The sequence below is a fragment of the Xiphophorus couchianus genome, chromosome 1 (genome assembly GCF_001444195.1).
Source record: "Xiphophorus couchianus chromosome 1, X_couchianus-1.0, whole genome shotgun sequence".
NCBI classification, from domain to species: Eukaryota; Metazoa; Chordata; class Actinopteri; order Cyprinodontiformes; family Poeciliidae; genus Xiphophorus; species Xiphophorus couchianus.
This window is the reverse complement of record NC_040228.1, coordinates 3,101,041-3,122,602: the sequence shown is the minus strand read 5'-3', so window position 1 is coordinate 3,122,602 and position 21,562 is coordinate 3,101,041. Positions and strand designations below refer to the sequence as shown.

The following is a 21,562-nucleotide window of genomic DNA, read 5'->3' as shown; positions in this document are numbered from 1 at the left end:
AGTTTGTTTCTTCCCTTTTAAGCATATGTAATTCAGAGCTGGTGTTTCTTTTCATACCGACGACTGTTCATGTACGGTCAGTTGTTCACATGTAAAAGTTGTATGACAGTTAACTTTGGTGTGTTGGTATGTGATTGACATCCAAAAACGTGCCAAACCACTCATTTCACATTTTGTCATGTTATAACCATAAACGTCAGTGTATTACATGGGATTTGGATGGACCAACGTAAAGTACAGTGTAGTTGAGAAGTGGAGGCTAAAAGATACAATTTATATTCAGAACTCCAAATATTTTTGGAGTATGTCTTAACTAGCTATTGAGTCAAAAATATTTGCCCATTTTTCTTCTCACAATAACTGAAGCTTTATTGGATGGAAGGTGTTTTTAAGAAGCAGTGGTCAGGGGCGTGTTGTGGTGGCGCCGGCGGTTAGCACGCCCCACGTTTGGAAGCCTTAGTCCTCGACATGGACGTCGCGGGTTTGACTCCCGATCCTGGCGACCTTTGCCGCATGTCCTCCCCCCTTTCCTGTCTGCCTACTGTCGCAAAAAAAATACGAGCCACTAGCGCCACAAAAACTCTTCGGAGAAGAAAAAGGAAAAAAAAAAAGAAAAGAAGCAGTAGTCTGTCCTCCAGAGGTTGTCTGTCATCTTGACCTGTGTTCACACCGCAGGTCTTGATGCTTAATTTTGCAATCAGACATCTGTGGGAAACGTTTAGGACCCCAAAGTGACCCGCATGTGCAGAAGAAGAAAATAGATGCCAAGAAGCAGTGCACTGTATTATGGAAGTAATAATGGACACCATAGACAGGTATATTTTAGAAATTATTCATCAGTGAAAGTCGACAAGATTGTCCCAAGATCCTAATAACACACAAAGGGATATAAAAAAAAGAAAGCATGACAAATAGCAGTGATATTTGTGGTGCACTGACAGGAATTTCTGTAGAGAGGTTTGGATGTGTAACCAGACAAGGAAGGGTGTGGGACTGTGATGTGATGTGCTTCACTGACAGTTGATTTTTCATAATTTGATAAAGTCCCCGACATGCTTCATCCAAAGTGTTGAATCGACTTTCGTAGATGTGGACACATGACCAAAATTGTGTCAATTTGTTCACAAGTTGACTTGCAAAAGCTAACATTTATTGTTGGAGTTTGCTTTAAACTTTAAGGAGCTGAATATTTTACTTTATATTTTATTTAACCAGGTAAGTTGATTACGAACAAATCTAATTTTCAAAAATACAAATGCATATACCTGACAAAAATGGATCTGCTATTTGTAACATTAAACATTACCTTCCACTACTTAAGCAAGTGTAGGAGAATCTTACAGATGTCACATTTCTTATTCTCCCTTCGGCTTCTTCATACCATCAAGGGTCTACATTTCCTCCCTTTCTACGTATGTGAATCTTTCTAAAAGAAGCAGCTGCTAACCTTTTCTGGAACGCAGTCTGGGATGTCTCTTTGATGTACTCTTTTCTAATCCTAATCACTGTAGTCACTTTTGCTTAAAATTTTAACTTCTTCAATCCCACTGCTGTTTTTTGCTTTGACCAGTGAGGTGAAGACAAGGGTGAGCTGAAACAACGTGGTCTGTTAAAATGTGTTGCACCAGACCTTGGAAGATGAATTGGTATCAGCCTTTTTAGCCAAATTACATGTTATGCACCATGGTGAACTTTTATCCCCACCGGTTTGTGAGTGATCTAATAATTACACTATTAACATTATTAATTTCATTTGAAGCAGTACTAAACATAAAGTGTACTGCGCAGTCAGCTGGAGCTGATCCAGGGATTCAGCATGTTGAGGTGAGTGACTCTTCATCATTGCAGGCAGATCTTCTGTGTGGTGTAGCATGTGATTAGGTGATGTTCATTTTGGGTCATTTTGGGGACGTCTGAAGGTAACTTGTATAAATTCCATAGCAGTGGTGGCTACATGCTGTTTTTTTGTGTGTTTTTTTTTTATTCTGTGGCTTGTGACATTGAATTTATTTAAGTCCCAAAATATTGGAAGCAGCATGACTTAAAGGGGTCGTATTATGTATTTTTCAGGCATGTAGTGCCATTTCATAGCACAATCAAATAACTGTTATCTTAAGCTGTTATACAAATACTGTATATATTAAATACGACTTAAAAGAAGTATGACTTAGTAATTAAATGCCTTGAAATTGGGCCTCTGATTTTTTAAAAGTGCCTGCTCTTTCTGAAACCCCGCTTTCAGAAAGTCATCACAACATGGCTCCTCTATTAACCTATCCTCTACTAGTCTGAAGGAGCTGAGTGGGACAGTCACAGCGGAGGGCTGCTCTGTGAGGTGGAAGCTTGGGAACGGCACCTCAGAGGAGGAGCTTTGTCCTTGAAGGCGTAGCTAAGTCCACCCAGGCGGTTACAGCTGAATGGTTGTCATGGAGAATAAAGGATTTCTCAAACATGCATGAAAGAATCAAGTCAACACTCCAGGTATGTTTTTGATGAGGGAATAACATTACAATATTCTATAAAGCTCAAAACATTCAACTTTACATAATACTGCCCCTTTAAATCCACTACGGTACACACTTTATTTCTCTTTTAAGCTACTACTGCTAACTGCAATCCTCCACAAAGGTATACATGACATGATCCAACATCTCCTCCTGAGAATTTTACTTTGACATCATGGGATGCAAAATCACAATGTATTGCTGGGAGTCATGTGTGCCATCCTTAAGTCATTTTCAAGTGTTTTAACCTCATTCACATTTTGGTCAGTTCATCTTATATAGAGAACAACTTTGGCCTGTTTTCAGCTAGTGGATGCCAAGAAGCTCTGTGTCAATCTGTGCTGGCAACGGCCCCACATTCTTCCCAGCGCTTTGGCCCTGCTTCTAGTTTGTCCTCATCTTTTATTCAACCTTTACTAAACCAATAAGTCTCATTAATCTCTGCGGCGAGGTGAGCCACTCACCCAGAATTTTACAGGAAGGTTAGCCAATGAAAGCAACATCCTTCACCGATGTTCCAATAGGTGAATGCATCAATATAAGGCAACAAACTTCCTGTTTTATCTCTAAGTTTCTGTCGCATGCACCAGGGTTAAAATAGTTTGGGGTTTTTCATTACAGTTTAATTTTATTTTGCTGTGACTTTTTGTTTGGCTAATTCAGTTAGTTTTAAATTTGCAATAATTTACAATATACTGTAGTTCCACTTAGTGGTAGTTTTCTCAAGTTCAGTTTTTGTTATCTGGTTAATTTTAATTAACTATAGTAACCTTGACATACACTAGACCTCCATAGTAATTATCAAATGGTCTGTCTCCCCCAAACAAAGGCTCTTGGTCCTAAAGAAATGTGACGTCATAAGCTAGAAAATTATTAGGATTTTGTAAACAAACAAAATTAAAGTATTCCTGATTTTATCAATAAAAAAGTAGCATTAAGACAAAAACAACAGTAAAAACCTCCCAAGGCCCTAGTAAGCACTGGAAATAAAACTTATGTGTAATATTGAGTACAGAAACACAGAACAGAAATATTCACATGTTCTGAATCTGTCCACTGGGAGTTTTGGTGTCGCTCCCTACAGAGGTGGGGACTCGAGTCACGTGACTTGGACTCGAGTCAGACTCGAGTCGTTAAAATCACGACTTGAGACTTGACTTGAAAAAATGCTCAAAGACTCGGACTTGACTTTGACTTTCATGCCATTGACTTGGGACTTGACTGGACTTGAAGCTGTTTACTTGAAAAGACTTTATATTTTTTACTCAAAGTCTTAAAATTTAAAACACATTATTTATAAAGTGGCGTCATTAATTAATGTCACTCATTCCGTATCAATATGCGCAGACCGTCACTATGGTTTTCCTCTCTCCTTATGTATGTATGTGTACGTAGCTGCAGCACAACCAATCAAATTAACAGGATTTGGACGTTTAAAAAAACGCGGCAAAGCTACAGAGCTCAGGGAACGAAATACGAAATAACCGCTCGAATATGCTTCCGCGAGTAATTTCTTTTGGCTACGTAGGTTATGAACTTTCGACTAAAAAACGAACTGCAACTTGTAAAACATGCAAGAAGAGAATATCGGATGGAGATGCCACGACGTCCAACTTTGTCCGGCATTTGAAGCTTCACAAAGATCGGTAGGTGGCGCTTTTCTTTTGCTGTAAGATAGTTGACTTTAGCTAACTTCGTGTTAGCATGTGTACTCCGGGTTAAATTGGTGATTATTTACCATAAATCCGGTCCTTCAAATGCCTCCACAAATAATGTGCACCGTGTTAGCTCAGGAAGCCGGTGGATAGTGAGCGGAGCTCCGGAACAGAAAGCAGATTCTGGACCTGAACACAGGGAACAGAGTCTCTCTGTCCCATCATGATGATGAGCCGGGTCTAGTATCATCTAAGGATGGTTGTTGTGTTTGAAGACATCTACGTTGGGAAATTATATTGACAATATATTGTTTTGACAGGTCAGAGAAAAGAGGAAAAAACTGCTGTTATGGTTCTTTGTATTGTTCTGTGGAAATGTCAGCATTTTCGTCTTTTTTTATTGAATATCAAGTTTAACAGAACTGGGCAATAAAGTGGTCCAATTTAAAAATGTTTTTTATACTTTGTGTTCAGCTACACATGTTCTATTATTTGAGATAAATACATATTTTAAAACGAACAAATGGTCTATTATTTGAATTTTTTGTATAATTGCAAATTATAATAAAAAATAAAATAAAAACGACTCGAAATGACTTGAAATTAAAGGTTCCTGACTTGAGACTTGACTCGACTTTTGCCTGTCTTTACTTGAGACTTGACTCAGACTTGAGGACAAAGACTTGAGACTTACTTGAGACTTGCAACACAGTGACTTGGTCACACCTCTGGCTCCCTAACACTATTCATCACATCTACTTCCTCTGCATCACGGCTAACACGTTTAGACACATATTTGTTGATGAAAGACAACACTGTGCTAGTCAGTGTGACAGTTTATACAAAAAAAATTAAACAAATTATGTGCTATAAACGTCTTAGTATAAATTTTATTTGATCAAGTACTTTTGTTTATGGACAGCTGTAATTCGCCAACGGCTTCAGAAGACCCACAGATTTATTTAGTATCACTTCTTGTATCGCTTCTCTGCTTTTACCCTTTTTTCAAACTCCTGTTTACACACGTGTGTTCCACAATTCAAAAGATTAAGTTGTAAAAAGATTAAAACAGAAATTTCCAAAAATATCCCAGCAGAAATGTAGCTACAGTACTGATGTCCAAAATAGGATATACAGTGCACTGCAAAAGTATTCATGCTCATTGAATTTTTTCACACTTTGTATTGTTAATACAACAAACCATAGTGCTGTTTATTGGAATTTTATGTGAGAGAATGAGAAAGCATGAATAGCATGAAGTAGCATGAATATAAAGGTCTAACTACTTGAAGAATTCTTGGTAGTCGGAAACCAAAACTTGAATAAATTTTATTCAACTGAAAGCTTACAAAACAGCCAAGCGCTATTTTTGTACGCAAAAATACAATGGTCTGGCCGGAACCATTGTATTTGCAAACTACTGGTATCTTAAAAAAAAAAAAATCTCAATAATTTTTAACGTGTTAAAATCTATGTAATTATTTAGTCAGAGTTAACGCCCAGCTAGTCCATCCATCAATTTTCTGTAGCCCCTTGTCCCTAGCGGGGCCCGGAGCGGTACTGGTGCCCATGTCCAGTGAACGTTTTGGGCGAGAGGCAGGGTACACCCTGGACAGGTCACAAGTCTGTCGCAGGCGCAGCTAGTCCCATAGCAAAACACATGAAGAATTAATCAAACTCTAGTCAGTTTGTTTAGAAAGTTTGGTTTGTTTCGTGCAGTGTAAATGGGCAATCGAACTCTTATGCGGGCCAGAAAAGCAAACTCTGATCTGCTTAAGAACTTAGGTCTTGGTTCGGTTGAAGTGAACTCTCGTGAATGCATGTGTGGATGCAAGTGGACCAGAGACTACTCCAAATGTAGAAAGTGGACTGTAGTGCAGAGCATTCTGGGTAAATACAACTAAAACAAGCACAGGAGTTTAGCGCCAGTCACAGAAATAGCTTGTGGTCTTTTTACCAAAGACAAAGCAGAAATCCTACAACCGCTAAAATCTGACACTATTCAATTTTGTGAAGAAGGAAGTTGCACTCATTGTCTTCTTATGAGGTTTTTTTCTCAATTCTCAGTGATTCTTGGTGCAGTGCCACCAAGGTGAGGAGGGGAACAGGCTATTCAACTCGTTTGAATCATTAGACACAATTCAGAATGCAAGTACCAGCTGAAATGTAATAGATGTTGCAATTTTGGTCCCTAGGTGAACTGGGTCTACCAGACTACCAGGTGTGAAAACAACCTTAGTCTGTCACAAAATAGAATCAAAGCCAGAATTTTGTTTCTTGAAAGAAAAACAGAGATGACAGTAATTTCACTTCCTTTTTGGATTAGATCTGATGTCTTGGGAACAGAAAACAAAAATCTGTAAAAGTCAAGAAATTCACCAAATGGACCTTACCAGAGGGGCCGCTTTTCATTGGCTGATGCCCATTCTACGTGGTCACGTGTGTGGCCGTCGCACAAATACACTTAGCTTCCCGTTAGCTAAGTACAGCATAATGGCAGCACTGATACAACTTCTACACCTTGAAGCCTGTCTGCTACACAGTCTTACGTTAGCTAAACAGATCAATATGCAATGTGTCTGTATCTGACATACACTAAAGATTTTATTTTAGCAGAAAAGGCTTTGGACTAAACTGTTACTCCTGTTAGCCACGTTAGCACCAAGTACAGCTAGTCAATCAACCATCGCTGTGTTCAGGGAAGCGCTGATTAATAATCGAGAAATAAATATCAAGCCTGGAAAGTTGATATCGTAACGGACTGAATGTTATGTTTTTAACATAATCTTTGCTCGTTTTGCGGGGCGCAGGCAATTGTCACGGTAACAGGTGTTGTCAAGAAAATCCGAGCTCATCCCACTTCCCCATGCTGGAGATTTAAGTTTAACAGTAATAATAAATAAAGTTATCTTTAAAATGAATCACTCAAGTGATATCAAGGCCCAACAGTAGACTTAAGTGTCAATAAAATAAATCTAGTTGTGTGTGTTGTTTTTGTCTCATGCAAACTTTGCTTTAATTCTACTTTTTTCTATCTAATCATAAGAAATCATAGTCAGTCAGAGAGAGTCATTAAACAAGAAAAGCAGGTTTCCTGGAAAAAGAGGAAGTTTCCAGCCTGCAGATTTATAAAAATAGCTGAGACTATTCCTTAGTTTAAAGCATGAAAGTTTTAAAGAATGAAATCTAAACATTATTAGTAATTGGATAAGATTCAAAGTAAAATACTTATATTAATATTGGTTTACTTGTAATAATACTTACACTTATATTTGTGAGAACACCTACAAGAAAAACAAGTAACTGTAACTTTGGTATCAAATAATTAGAATCATGGATTATTCTTGGTTTCTTTTCAGAAAAACATCTGTAATAACTCACATTAAGATTATAATAAGGATAATTAATAAGTTATGGTTATAAAATCATAAATGAATGCTAAATCAGAGAAGCTAAAGAAAATAAATGTGATTTTGACATTAAACTTGAAATGGTGTAAAAAGGTGTAACTGCAATTAAACATCACTGATATGTTGGAGGTAGAGAGTAGGTGAAAGGTTGTGCAGGCAAGGGACACAGGACGTTGAGCAACCCTGAGACATTAGCACAGACATCAGGAAATGTCTGTAAGACAGTGATGGATATGAGATCATCTGTCTAAGCAGACAGCAGGCGCACCAGGGGGGTGGATGAACCCTATATAAGGTGGGTGCAAAAGAGGAACCTTTTGTTGGATCCTCCGGGCAGCTTCGAGCCAAGATCGAGATGGACAAAGAACTCTGCAGCTGAAGAAGAGCCGGGGCCACGGAGCCGGAGACTGTCCTGCACATGGAGACCAACCCGTCTGGCCCACAACCTGTGGCTTCGAATCGCACTTCTCTCATCGGCTGGGTTCAGACCCCAAAGACAAAGATGAAGACAAAGACAAGGAAGAAGAACTGGTGCCTTTTTTCCTGCCAGCACCAAGTCCTGTGTGACCTCACCATCCATGCGGAGAAGAAGTTCATCGGACCTACGGAGATCCTGGCCTTCGCCGATCAACATCTTCCTCCTGCTGCAGCACCTTCTTCATCATCAAGCCAGGTCTGGGGTTCGAAACGCCAAACTCCGTCCGTCTCTCTCAAAGGTTCCCTTTTTTAGTTCTCAGTATCAGCAGTAGGGAAAGATAGACTAGATGATTGATTTTACTTATTTGATTATTTCTGCTACTGAATTAAGCTGTACTGACCCTTGCAAAAATGCCTTACTAATAAAATATTTAGCATAAAGAAAATCTAAAGATGTTGTGGACATTCAGTTAATGAGTCACCTTAAAGTTCTTTGATGGTTGTAAAATAGCTGTGATGTTTGATTCTGGAGAGGAAAAAGTGGAAAATGTTTTTAGGTTGCTGGTAGCCCAAATGTAAAACATCATCCTTGGGACTCGCCCGAGTCACTAAAACCTACCTGGTTCAATAACAAATGCAAGTTGTAAAATAGAGAACGAGCGACCGTTAACAGGTGTGCTCTGTGAAACTAGTTGGCTGTAGGCTGCTCAGTCTGGCTAATTCACAGGGGGAAGAAGGGTGGGACACCTGGATGTAGGCCGTCAGATAACCAGGCGAATCGTTTCTCGAAACCAGCTTAAACAGAGTTTACTTCAGTTCTGGACAGGGTAAATCCCAGCAGATTTAGGAAACTCAATTAACCCGTTAGAAGGAGAGCTGGTAGCACATCTCCCCTCTCAGAAGAGGAAGTACGAGAGTGAGAGAGTAGAGAAAGGAGGGGGGGGGGGTGTTGCGCAACAACAGTGTGCTTAAACTACAAAGAGAGAGAGAGAGTAAAAAGGTACCAGTGGTTTTGAGTTGATCACCTGTTCGGGTTATTTTACCTTTGTTTACCTTTGCTGTGGCTCATTACAGCCGCTGTAGTTTCTAAACGTTGGACTAATTACCTCGTTCTTTTGTGAGTTTACGTCATTCACAACAAACATCAAATAGAACAAATATATTTCATTAAATTTTAACAAACAAATGGCTTCTACCATGGTAATTATGTGAAATTAAATTAATTATATCCCAACTTCAGAAGATTTGCCTTTACCTTTACAGAGCTCTTTGGTTCCTCCTGTCAGTCTGTAGCTTCTCACATTGAGAACCAAATTTCAGATCTACCATAACTGACTGACACCTGCTGGCCTCAGGTTTGCAACCAGCTTGTGACTGAGAAACCAGTAACCTCCTCCCAGATGATGACCTGATCTTGTTAGTTCCTCTGTCCATTGTAGTAGCTGATATATTGTAAAAATCCGGTAGAAATGATGCACTAATCAGTCATGTTTACATAGAAACAACGCTGGGAGGCTTTGTTTGTGAGACTTGCGGTCACATGGGTCGTTTGTGGGCGGAGCTTGGTAAGGTCCATACTCTCAGGATGTGGGTATTTGTCACATTCCTTCTTCTCTGATTTCATTAACTTTGAAGGTTTGTGTAGCATTTGTATCTCCTACTAACTCATGATCCTTTAGGCAAATGGAGAGAAAAAAAATAAATCTCTACCTCGGCTGTCCTGCTGATTCGTGCTGATTGTAGAGCAACAAAACCTCTTTCAACACACTCGGCAGAACTGAGGACAGAGTGGGCAGATGAGGATGAGGAAAAGAACAATACAGAAGGAAAAAAAGTGCTGATCTCTCTCTCCCTCTTATTCAGTATGCTGACTGTTTCTGTACAGAAAACTGACTCCCACGCTTTTCTGCCTGGCCTATTTATCACACCAATCAGGTTATGAAGAACTTGCTCCAGAATGTTTGTGATTATTTCCCAACCTTCCACTCCGGACAACAGATCGGCTTCATATATATATATATATATCTATATATATATATATATAGATATATATATATATATATGGAATATTCCTTTCACAAATCAGCAAAAAATCTAATTAATTATCCTATGTTCATCTGTTGCTCAATCGTGCCATTTTTTGGGCTTTTTCCTCCAGCACCAGCAAAGTCCCACTGTGCTATCTGCAGCGATATGAGATGAGCTATCAAAATGTCCACTTTTTTTTTCTTTTTTCATCATCAACCTTCTTCCTCTAGCCCGACGAAAGGCGCTGCCGCTCAGTGAGTCCCGCGTGTGTTCAGGGAGCCTCACTTTGTCCTCAATAATCTCTCTACAAACTGTAATCTATACCCACAGGGGTGGGAGCAAAAGAGATAGAGAGAGAGGGAGAGGGAGAGACAAATAATAAACCACAACCTCCGTGAAAACAGTAATCCAATCGACCCGGAATCATCCTTGAAATAGCAGCCACCATCGCAGGGAATTCACACAACACACTTCCCTGCGTGGACATGGGAAACGCGGATGGACTGACGGATGGGTATTTAAATGAAGGGATGGATGTCATTTGCATTTCATCAGCACGAAGCAATGATCCTCCTGCTGCTGCTGCTGCTTGCTTTGGAGATGCAGTGGTGTATCTGCGGAATATCAATGGTAAAATGATGAGGTGTGGGTGGCTAGCAGGGAGCTCAGGCTCTGCTACAGGAAGCATTTAAAACGCACCTACTCAGGGAATATCCTAACAGTCTAATTAGGAGTCAAGAAATAGGAATATGTACAAACGGTCTCCAGCAGACTTCACACTGATGCAAAATGGAAATCACATGATGTTCATGGTGCTATATTAGCAAAACTGGTGTTGGAAATCTTAATCTATAATGCTGAATGTGATTTTTGATCTTCTTTCTGAGACTTCTATATGTTTAAATCTGTCATGCCGAACATATTTTTTGATTTGAGTATATATGACACCCCATAATGCAATATGTAGCATTTTTGACACATTTATTTCCAAAATGACTGACTCTATAACAATATAACACACACATAATTTTTTAAACATGTATCTCTGAGTACTACAGCTCTTTTATCTCATAATGCCAGAAATCTAATTTTATTGCATGTGTTCATGGGAATTCCATCAAGTAAACCCTATAACACAATTTGAATCCTTTTTTAAAACACATATATCAAAGACATTAAACATATAGCTATAAATTTAAATCACCATCATGCCAAACATATTTTATGATTTGAGTTCTATATCTGATGCCCTAAAACATAAAATGTAGCATTTTTGATAGTAATCACCAAGATTACAAGACAGTATTGTATAAACATATCAGTTTTTAAACCTGTATCCTTGAGAAACAACATCTCTTTCACCATATATTGCCAAAAATCGCATTTTTAATGCATGCATTTATGGGAATTCCATCGCATCATTTTTATATTTTTAACACAGATCTATATGACCAGGAATGCAGCTAAGTAATTTCTGAGGTGCATACAGACTCATTATTGGCAACCCCACCAGAAATAATTCCTCCGTGTTGTGGCGCCCCCTTTTACTTGCCGCCCCTGTACGTGGCATATAGCCCATACGTATTAAATGCATAACTTTAAATCCCCAAAATGTCAAACATATCACTCATGATTTATGTATTTTGGAGATATTTTCTTCCAAACAAATCTAGAAAAGCAAACAATTTTATTTTTTAAACCTACATGTCTCAGACGTTGAGACTTAGTTATTTTCGTCAAAAAACATCAAACGTATTATTTATTTTTTATGTCTACGTCCAACACAAGTGGTGTAAAAATACCATATATATATATAGAGAGAGAGAGAGAGAGAGAGAGAGAGTATAGACTCGCTAACTGTCGCTGCTGACATTAGAAGTTTTTTTTAAGTCTTTTTACCAACATAATATTTATATTAAAGTCAAGAAATGCCAACCTACCGCACAGCAGCTGCATCCAGGCACAGGTCTTGTAAACGGTGGAGGTGTTGCAGAAGAAGAAGAGCGCCATGCAGGCGATGCAGCTGAGGGTCAGCACCATGGACAGGAGCACGAATACCGAGGCGGCCTTGAAGGCTCCCGACGGGATGGAGCCGAAGTCGGAGAAGCTGCCCACGCAGGTGAGGTCCCGGCTGGACGCCTGCACGCTGCCCACGCAGTAGTGAAAAAGGCCGAAGTGGCCGATGTGCGGCGTCTTGACGCTGTCGCCAATCCAGTAGGGCTGGATGAACACCACCACGTTAACGATGGCGAAGCAGATGGTGAAGATGGCCCACAGAACCCCGATGGCCCGGGAGTTGCGCATGTAGTTGTCATGGTAGATCTTGGAGGCTTCTTGGGAAGGCAACATGTTTGCTGTTTTTCCCCGTCTTTTACACCTTTAATCTGTCTTTCTTTACTCTTACAAGAAAAAATTATATGAATATGTAGAAACCCCACCACACAGATTTGACACATAAATATCCCAAAGCTCTCTTTGCGCTAAGATTTTCCCCCGCTTTGGTTTTCTCTCTCACTCCCTCTTTCTCTCTCTCTCTCTGGAATGGGCCTAAAAAATCATGGGACCTGAAAATATGTATACGACCCCCAGAAGACAATACGTTACAAAAATAAAAAAATGAAATGTAAGGAATGCTACATTAAAGCAATAGAAAATCATAGCCTACTTCTACCTCTGATGAATAATTTACCAACACCAGTGATTCAACATTGCTGGTTTTTCCTTGGGGCTACACCATAAATGATTAACAAAAAAAAAGAAAAAAGAAAAAAAAGAGGAAAAAAATCTAAAGAAAATCCATCAGAATAGGATTTATTTCCTTTCCCAATCGTCAGGTGGATGGTGGGGGTGAGGGTGTGGGGGGGCTAAAGCTGATGTTCCTCCTCATCCATCAGTCCGGAGCTTTTCTTCGGGATGTCCTTTATCACCATCCGGGGGGGGATGAGATGGTGCCTGTGGCGCCAGCGGTAGAGCCCGTTTTTACCTTCCGAGGCATTCGTGGGGGTGCTGCTGTTCCTCTGCCGTTCGCTTCTCTAGCGTCCACGCAAGCGTGTGGAAATCAAATGAAGAAGACCAAGAATACGAAAAATCAAAAATGAAACGCTCTCTTTGACGCGAGCCCTCTGTCAAATTTCAACAGTCCTTTCCCGTAAATCCGACATCCTCCACCGCCTTGACTCCATTATCATCATGGTTTTTTTTTTTTGTCGTAGCCTTTAACCAGTATGTCTCCTCTCCCTTGCGCGCGCGCTTTCTCTCTCTCTCTCTTCCTGTCTCTTTCTCCGTCGTCCCCCTCGCGTTTCTCCGCGCGCCCCCCGGAAGATGCTGATGTTGTACTGATGACAGCGATGGAGCGCGTTCACGGCGCCAGCAGCAGCAGCAGCAGCAGCAGCGGAAGCGGCGGTGGTGTTGGGGAGAAATTTGCATCAGCGCGCGCCTCCGCCTTGATCAGCCTGAATTTGATATCAGGAAGAAGAAGAAGAAAAAAAAAGGCGAATTCACTGTTGAATGATTTATTTTCCATCAGCTGGACCATTCAAGCTAGTTTGACACTTTAACTTGACAGTCTGGGGTGAAATTTGAAATAAATTGGCAATCAGTAATAGCCATTTGTTAGAGTTTTGCACAATCTTTAGGAATTATTCTGGGATATTCTTTTTTTAAAAAAAATGCTAATTTAAATATATTCTATTTTCATGTATTCTCTATTTTATTTCTTTTTTATTATTTTAAATTTTCTGTTATTCACATATTCGATATTCTTCTGTCTTCAGAAAGACACATTTCAATCTGGAGAGACTCGGCGGAGAAAGAAGGCGATGAAGAAAGTTTATTGACATGCATGAATGTACATGTTCTTTGGCGCTGGGGCCGGGGCTGCACAGTGGCGCAGTTGGTAGCACTGCTACCTTGCAGCAAGAAGGTCCTGGGTTCGGTTCCCAGCCTGGGGTCTTTCTGCATGGATTTTGCATGTTCTCCCTGTGCATGCGTGGGTTCTCTCCGGGTTCTCATGGATGGAGGTCCGTATCAACTGGGGCTTGGTCGGTGATTGGATGAGATGTGGGTTGGTCCAGCGTTGATAGGTCGTCGATGATGAGCGGGACACGCCGATTGGATGATGCGGGTGGGGCTAAAGAGTCTTCCAGTTTGAATTTACTCCTAGGCTTCATTATGTGTTTTCCAGGCACACAGTGTCAATATATACCACAATCAAGTGTTACACTGACAAAAGAAAATGGAGCTTTAACTTAAAAAAACGGAGTTAATTTGTTACATGTAAAATGAAGTTTGTCAAATTTAATTTACTTACATTTGTTTAACATGACAACTTTTTAAGCTTAATATATTTACTTAGATAAACTTAATTTGATTAATTGGAACAACTTAACCATTTTTTAAAAATTTTGGATCAGCTGTTTTCTTTCAGTTTATCTTCAGTTATAAAACATGGTGTATCAAATATGACTTAACAGAAATTTGACTTCACAATTTAACACCTTGAAATTGGGTCTCTGTCTCTTTAAGAAGCTCCTATTCTTTCTGACACTGCCTTCAGGAAGACATCACAACCATTCTGCACGGTTGCCAGGGGAGATGAGAGGATTTATCAAACATGCATGAAAGAATCAAAGCAACACTTCAGGTATACGTTTGATGAAGGAATGACATTATACCAAGATGTAAAGCTCAAAAGAGTAAATTTTTCATAATGCTTTAAAACAAATGATCATATTATAAGATAACCTAAGCAAATACTAGGGATGCACCATTATGAAAATTTGGGTATTTGGGAAATTAGTATCAAACTATTAATATTATTGTTTTGGCCTATAAGTGATATCACTACCCTTTGAAACCTTGAAAAAAAAAAAAAACTGCTCACTTCACCGTTACTGCTCTGCTTCAGTGAAACTCCCCAAAATTGTTTTCATTGCTAGTTCTCATTAATAAGTCCTTATATGTATAAACATCTTGGAGCGTCGTGAAGTGCAAAGCACTAAATAAATTAATGTATTATTATCAGATTGAGTACTTAGCCTGTGCGTTCTCCACTCCCTCACCTTGTGCCCAGTTTGTCATTAGTGTCTGTAACAGGGGCTTAAAGTTCTCAAATTTGGCCCAAGGTAAAAAAAAAAAATCCTTCTTCCCCTTGTTCAGTTTAGCTTTGACTAATAACAATTTTTGAGAAAGCAAAGTTCATCTCCAGTAGGCACACCTAGAGAACAAAGAAATCACTTATAGAACCTGTCTGACAGCATGAAGCAGGGGAAAAGAAATCACAAGCAAAACATCGTCAACCTCATTTGCGTCGTTGTTCATGTTTTAACAATAAGGGAAAAAAAATTAGGCAATAGAATTCAATCACCAAAACCACTGCTGACCAAACAGGTCAATAACTGTGTTAAAGGGGCAGCATTATGTAAAATTGACTTTTTTGAGCTTTACATCATGTTATAATGTTATATATGTTTTGCTCATCCTGTAAGTAACTGTCATTTCAGCAGATCATGGGGTTAACATTCCCATACAACTCTGAGTAAAAAAAAAAGAAAAGCACAAAATCCACTGTGTACAGGAGCTGCAGCGCAGCATTCACTTCCTGCCTCCTTTATTCGGCCGACTTGTCTTCCTCTGGACCAGATGTTGCCTTAACTATTCAGGCCTTCTTCATCTGTCCATTAAGAGCTTTGTTAGTCACTCAGGAGAGAAACACATCTGCCCTGCAGCTAGCAGCTTCACGCTAACTAGGCCTAAACTAGGCCAAAACTAGTCCGTAAAAAGTGTGGGTTATATGTTTTGAAGAAGGGCATCGTACATTCGGTCTGTCTAAAGAATAGATGAGCCAGGTGAAACAAAACTACATTCTTCATCTTGATTATCCTGACGCAGTACAGAAGCAATTAACAACAAAGAAAATTGAATGTTTCTGGCCAGTCTTCTGGTCACGTAGAGCACATAGCACATCTGGATGCTGTCTAAACAAACATGGATTTTTTTAAATTTATTTTTTGCCCTCTGTTTTCACAGCCCTCTATCTTCCTTGATCCTGAGGCCTCCTGTCATCTGTTAGCAGCAGCAGGGGAGTTGACGAGCTGTATGCAGGCATGTGTGTGTGTGTGTGTGTGTGTGTGTGTATTCCTCCCATGTGCGAATGCGTGCTAAATTTGGCAGAGTGAGAGCAAAAGGTGGTGTGTAGCTGCTGAAGTGAGGACATGTCAGTAGGAGAAAATAGACCTGTGCACAGCTAGGGGAAGCCTCTTGAGAAGCAGAAGGTTTTGTCATTAGGGGAACAGACGGTTTTTTTACTACTTTTTTCTTATGAGTGTATTCGTGCGTTTTAGGAGAGTTTAAGAGGACGGTGCTTGCTGATGTGAGAATAATGTCATAATGTCAGCCTTGTGTTGCCTTTAAGCTGCAGTTTGTGTCTGTTCTTTTTTTTTTTTTTTTGCACTGAATGGTATTTGAATTATACATTGCTCATTTTAAAAGCTTGCCATAGCCTTGTTCAACACAAAGCTTTTCCCTTCATGCTTCCAATCCGTTGTGCAGCACATGGTCGGTTGTTCCCAGGAGCTTGTGCAAGGCTGCCATCTGTTGCATTAAAAATGAATTGCAGGAATATAATTCAGGACACAATGTGAACACAGGAAATGGCAAAGGAAAACCTATTGTGTGAAACGGTGCAACTCCTACTAATATTTAGTTCGTTTTTTTTAAAGCTTAGCAATTTGCTAAGACATTGGGACCGCTGTAGTATTTAGTATGCAATACTCTTAGTAAGGTCTATTTTCAGCTGTGGATTCAATCACCTACTTCCAATTTTGCTCCCGATTCTTGTATTTGCCATTGGTTAAGTTTCGATACCATGCTGCTAATCCCATGAAGCTAACGCACCACAATATGCATGGGCTTTGTGTTAATTGTTCACTTAAACCTAAAACAACAACCTTTAGTCAAAAAGTTTCACAATTACAGTTTGTGTGCATCCTGAAGAAACAAATAATTATCCACCATTACAGAAGACTTGATTTTTGGTGAGTTGTAAGTGGGTAAGACACATTGTGTACTTCCTATTGTCATTGTTGCACCCTGTGGATCTATTTGATTTGATTTAATATCTCTGTTTTAAGGTCTTACAGATATTCTAACACATAAGAACATTCAAATATATTTTCTGTTGCTACACTTTATTTCTTGGGAACCTTTTATGTTCCAAACGGTTTTGTTTTGGTGTGGTAATGGCTCGTTAGCTTAGTTAGTTAGCCTGGTGTTAGCTAAGCATTAGTGCTGCTAGAGTTACTCCTGATTCTTCTACTGTCATTACGTTTCTGTCTGAGTTTCCTCCTCTCTCTTTCTCTCTGCTTCCTTTAGTGATATTAGTACATGTAATAAATGTATCTTTGCAGCTTTGGTTGCAAGGGTTTCAAAATTGGAAGCCCAGCTGCGCGCTGCTGCAGCAGATAAACTGGTAGAAAATGCATTTTAAGCTGTATGACTTTGGCCAATCCTTTGGGTATCCTTCCAGGATTAGGCCATTTTAATGCAAAGTGACAGTGACTACATGCTACTTAGACCTGTTAATCGTTGCTAATCCAAAAAGACAAGTAATTCAAACATGTCGCCATCTCTTTTAGAGCAATTGGTTATTACACCAATGTGGTCCCCCCCCCCCCGGTCAAAAATGGTCGGGGGGCGGGGGGTCAGTAAGTTGTAAGGTCCCACCAAACCTACGCCCTTGATTTCATGTCACACTTTTTAGTTTGTGGTTGTTGTGTGACATTATGTGAAAAGTAGCAGCACTCGCCTACACTTTATTTGGCTAAATATCACACAGCATGCAAAAAACTAGGTGTCATCAAAGACTCTGACCTCAATTACAACACCCACGTTGAGTCTATTACTGAATTATCCTATTAGAGCTTTAAAATGCCAGAATGAAGAGCGTCCTATCTAAACAGAACACAGAAAGGCTTGTACAGGCTTTTATGTTCAGGGCTTGTAATGGTGTCTGTGTGTTTCTGGGTAAAAACAGGACAGTCTCCTGGCCTCAGATAATGGAGCTGTGTCTGTACTTGTCCTGATAGATCTCAGTATTGCATTTGATACAATCATAATATTCTCTTAGAACAGTTTGAACATGTAGGAATCAAAAAAACAACACTAACCTTTTTAAGGGCTCTGTTGGTGTATTTTGTGTCTTTACGGTCTTTTATTTCTCCGTAAGGCACTTTGTGTTGACCTGAGTGTGAGAGGGAAACTTGCCTCATTTTTCCTAACTGGTTTCTAAAAACATTTTGAATCTGTCATTAATGAATGCAAAATATGGCTCAATATAGAAACAATAGGAAGGACAAAGTTGATCCAGTCACTCCCTGACATCGTAGCATCTACATAAGAAAAAGTAAATACTCTAGCCCTGGGTGTGATTAGATCCTCCAGAGATCATCACTAGATATTTTATGTGAAAGAGATTAAGATGCTTTACATGTTGGTGATAAATTCTCTTTGATAATAATAAGAATAATAATCCACAAGCCTATCTAAGGTTTACTTTCCATGCTTGTCTGGTTTATAAAAATTCTTTCTTAGTGCTGTGTTGAATGTTAGCCACTAGATGTCACTGTACTTCTCTTTTAGATAATCTGGCATAGGGAATGGAACCCGATGTTAAAAAGTAATTTACAATCAACAGTATGTAGCTATGTCTTTACAGCAGAGGAAAAACAAAACAAAAACAGTTCAGGGAAACTTTCAACCGATCACCCAACATGTGTAATAGATGTTGATGTGTCACTCCAGAGATGAATCATCAGGCTGTCTACCTGGGCACGGAGTATAAATATCTTGTCTCCGCATTTAATGACAAGCTGACCTTTGGATTTCAGGGGGATGCTGTGAGGAGGGAAGCCCATGAGGGCATCTGGGTTTTTTACCACAAGCTTCATAATTGTAATGTTGGCTTGGCTTTTTTGATAATCTGTTATGATTCCTTATGAATTCAGAGCTGCTTTTGTCAAAAAGACAAATTGAGACTCAAGTTATTGTCAGAATCAGTTTGAAATTTGATAATTAATTTTTCCATCAAAGTAGAATTAGAAGACTATCAAACCTGGCAAGTCCTGGTATCTATCTTGGTGTATCAAGCATTTATGAGGGTAAAAAAAATAAATAAAAAAGATTGTTGTAAAAGCACTTTTTAGGTGAATTCTAAAGATGTGTTTGTGTTCATTTCTCATCTTTTCATTTCAAACTGTGTAATGTTTAAATTTAAGCACTGCACAGGTAATGTATTATTTCCTCACGCAAAAGTGCCATCCCACCCCCCAAAACAAAAATGGAGTCTTTTCAAGCAATACTGTTTACAGTAGGTGGGAATAAAAAAAACATATAAAGTGATGTGAAACCATGGTTACCCACTATAGAAGAAGAACATCCACCATGTGGATGTTTAAAAAAAAAAAAAGTTCTAAAAGAAGCAAAACAAACCAAATGTCACTGTTGCTGCTGCTATAATAATGCGTATGTTTCACTCATTTATTGTATTGTATGAGGTGGTTTTGTGCTACCACCTCATGGTAGCACAAAAAAGTTTCATCGAAAAATCTGAGTTAGTTAAAGTTAGCTTGGTGAGATGTAGTACAATGCAAACTTTATGAGACATTATCTTCCTAAGAAATGAAGGGATGGCGGCTGAATGAACGACCCTTTGGAATCAACATGGGAGTTGTAATGTTGCCAAGGGAGGAAATCCCATTTCATCATTGGGGGGAACCATAAACAGGGGAATCAGCAATTTTGGGGGTTGTACTGTAATGTACAGTAATGTTACATTATATTACTCTAATGTAACATGTCACTGCTACATTACAGTGAAATGTAACATAAAATGTAGTTTAAAAAAACCACATTCAAACATCAGGACAAAAATGACTAGTTAGTAGCAATGCATATAAAATGTTTTTTTCTCAGTAAACAAACTGTTGAGACCCATGGAAGTTACTTTAAACCTTATTTTGTTGTTTTTCCATGTCCTGGATGCCTGAGAACCTATTAATATGTAGGAACTGAATATCTGGAATATCATACAATTCTAGACTTTTCCAAGATTTTGGGATGCGGACTCCCCCCCCCCCGAACCTCTCGGGACCTTCGCCCATGAATGTTGGCCAGCAATAAAGGGTGTCAGGTAGTAGGTTGGCACACTCAAATTTGCTAAGACATAAGCTATGTTTCCATTAAAAATATGCACAAAACATTTTTTTTAAATATATTTTGCTAATGTTGAAAAAACCCCACAGTTTCCAGTTGTCGTGTTTCCATTACATAAGAAATGCAATTAAAATCACACTTGAAGAAGTTTGAATTTAAAAACATGCCACACTGTGATCCTCCTACCTCTTCTTGTTGTCTCCTTCTTTGCCATTTCCACCAGTAGTAACATCTGGCATTTGATCACGTGACTCGTGTTTTGTGTAAAATGTGTTTCCATTGCAGTTTTGCAAATACACCAATTTCGATGCAACTGAAGAAAACCACCTCATGGTAGCACAAAAAAGTTTCATCGAAAAATCTGAGTTTTTTCAAAATTGCTGTGTTTCCATTAACAGACTTTTTTCCAATTCCAATTTGCGCTATTATATGTTCATTGGAAACACAGTAATTGACATTAACAATATATGAACATCACTCAAGAGTTAATTAAGTTCAGCATATGGAAAAACAATCATGTGATTGTAACGCAGAAACAGCCATCCAGGCCTAAACAAGCCTCTATCTCTTCACTCTCTGTTACTCTTTTATGTGGTTTAATGAAGAGCCTCTTGTGATCTCTCTGCATACGAAGGTTCAGATGATCACAGGCTGCATGTTGGCAGTCACTTTGCTGACTACAAGGCATTCACACACAGGCCTTGCGAATCAAATATGCTGTCACATCATCAAAGACGTTTCAAAACTGGGCTTTGTGTTGAAATCCAGAAAACATTCACAGCGAGTTGGAAAAATACTGACAAAACACAAGTGGCTGCCCATTCATTTATCCATGTCACACCGCCAGTATGTGTGCTTATTTTTAGCATGTTTTTCCTAAAGCTGTCACTATGAATGACAGATTTGGTTATTAAGTGTACCAGCTTGCATTGCTATAATCAGCACGGGCTTGTGTGAATTAGTAGGTAGTTATCTTCGCCGGAACTGTGAAGCGTCTCACTTCGCATCATCAGACAGGTTTATCAGTTCCCAATCAGAGACAACTGTATCGCAATACGAAAGCTTGTGATTTGTGCATTTAATCACCATTGAGCTGGTTTGGGAGATTATGGGGAAACATTATTTAAACAGTAACAAAAATGGATGTCTCTGGAAACATTCAATATCATCACCTTCATGAAGCAATGGCCTAAGTCATCAATTGGCAAAAGTGGCTTTGGAAATGACAATAGAAAATCTAATACATCTAATACACCACCACATACATCTAATGTGTATGTGGTGGCTGAAGGAAAAATTAGCTCAAATGATTGCATTTTATTTTTCCCAGGAACATATT

The 21,562-nt window shown here is 39.2% G+C and overlaps 1 protein-coding gene across 1 annotated transcript in view; it reads right to left on the bottom strand.

The window, feature by feature from the left end:
• Window positions 1-13,344, bottom strand: part of lhfpl4a (LHFPL tetraspan subfamily member 4a) — a 41,521-nt gene extending 28,177 nt beyond the window's left edge. Inside the window, exon 1 of the mRNA XM_028023626.1 lies at window positions 11,955-13,344. Within this exon, the coding sequence (XP_027879427.1) occupies window positions 11,955-12,363 (409 nt within the window). The 5' untranslated portion in view covers window positions 12,364-13,344. The remainder of the gene's footprint in view (window positions 1-11,954) is intronic.
• Window positions 13,345-21,562: the final 8,218 nt, after the last annotated feature.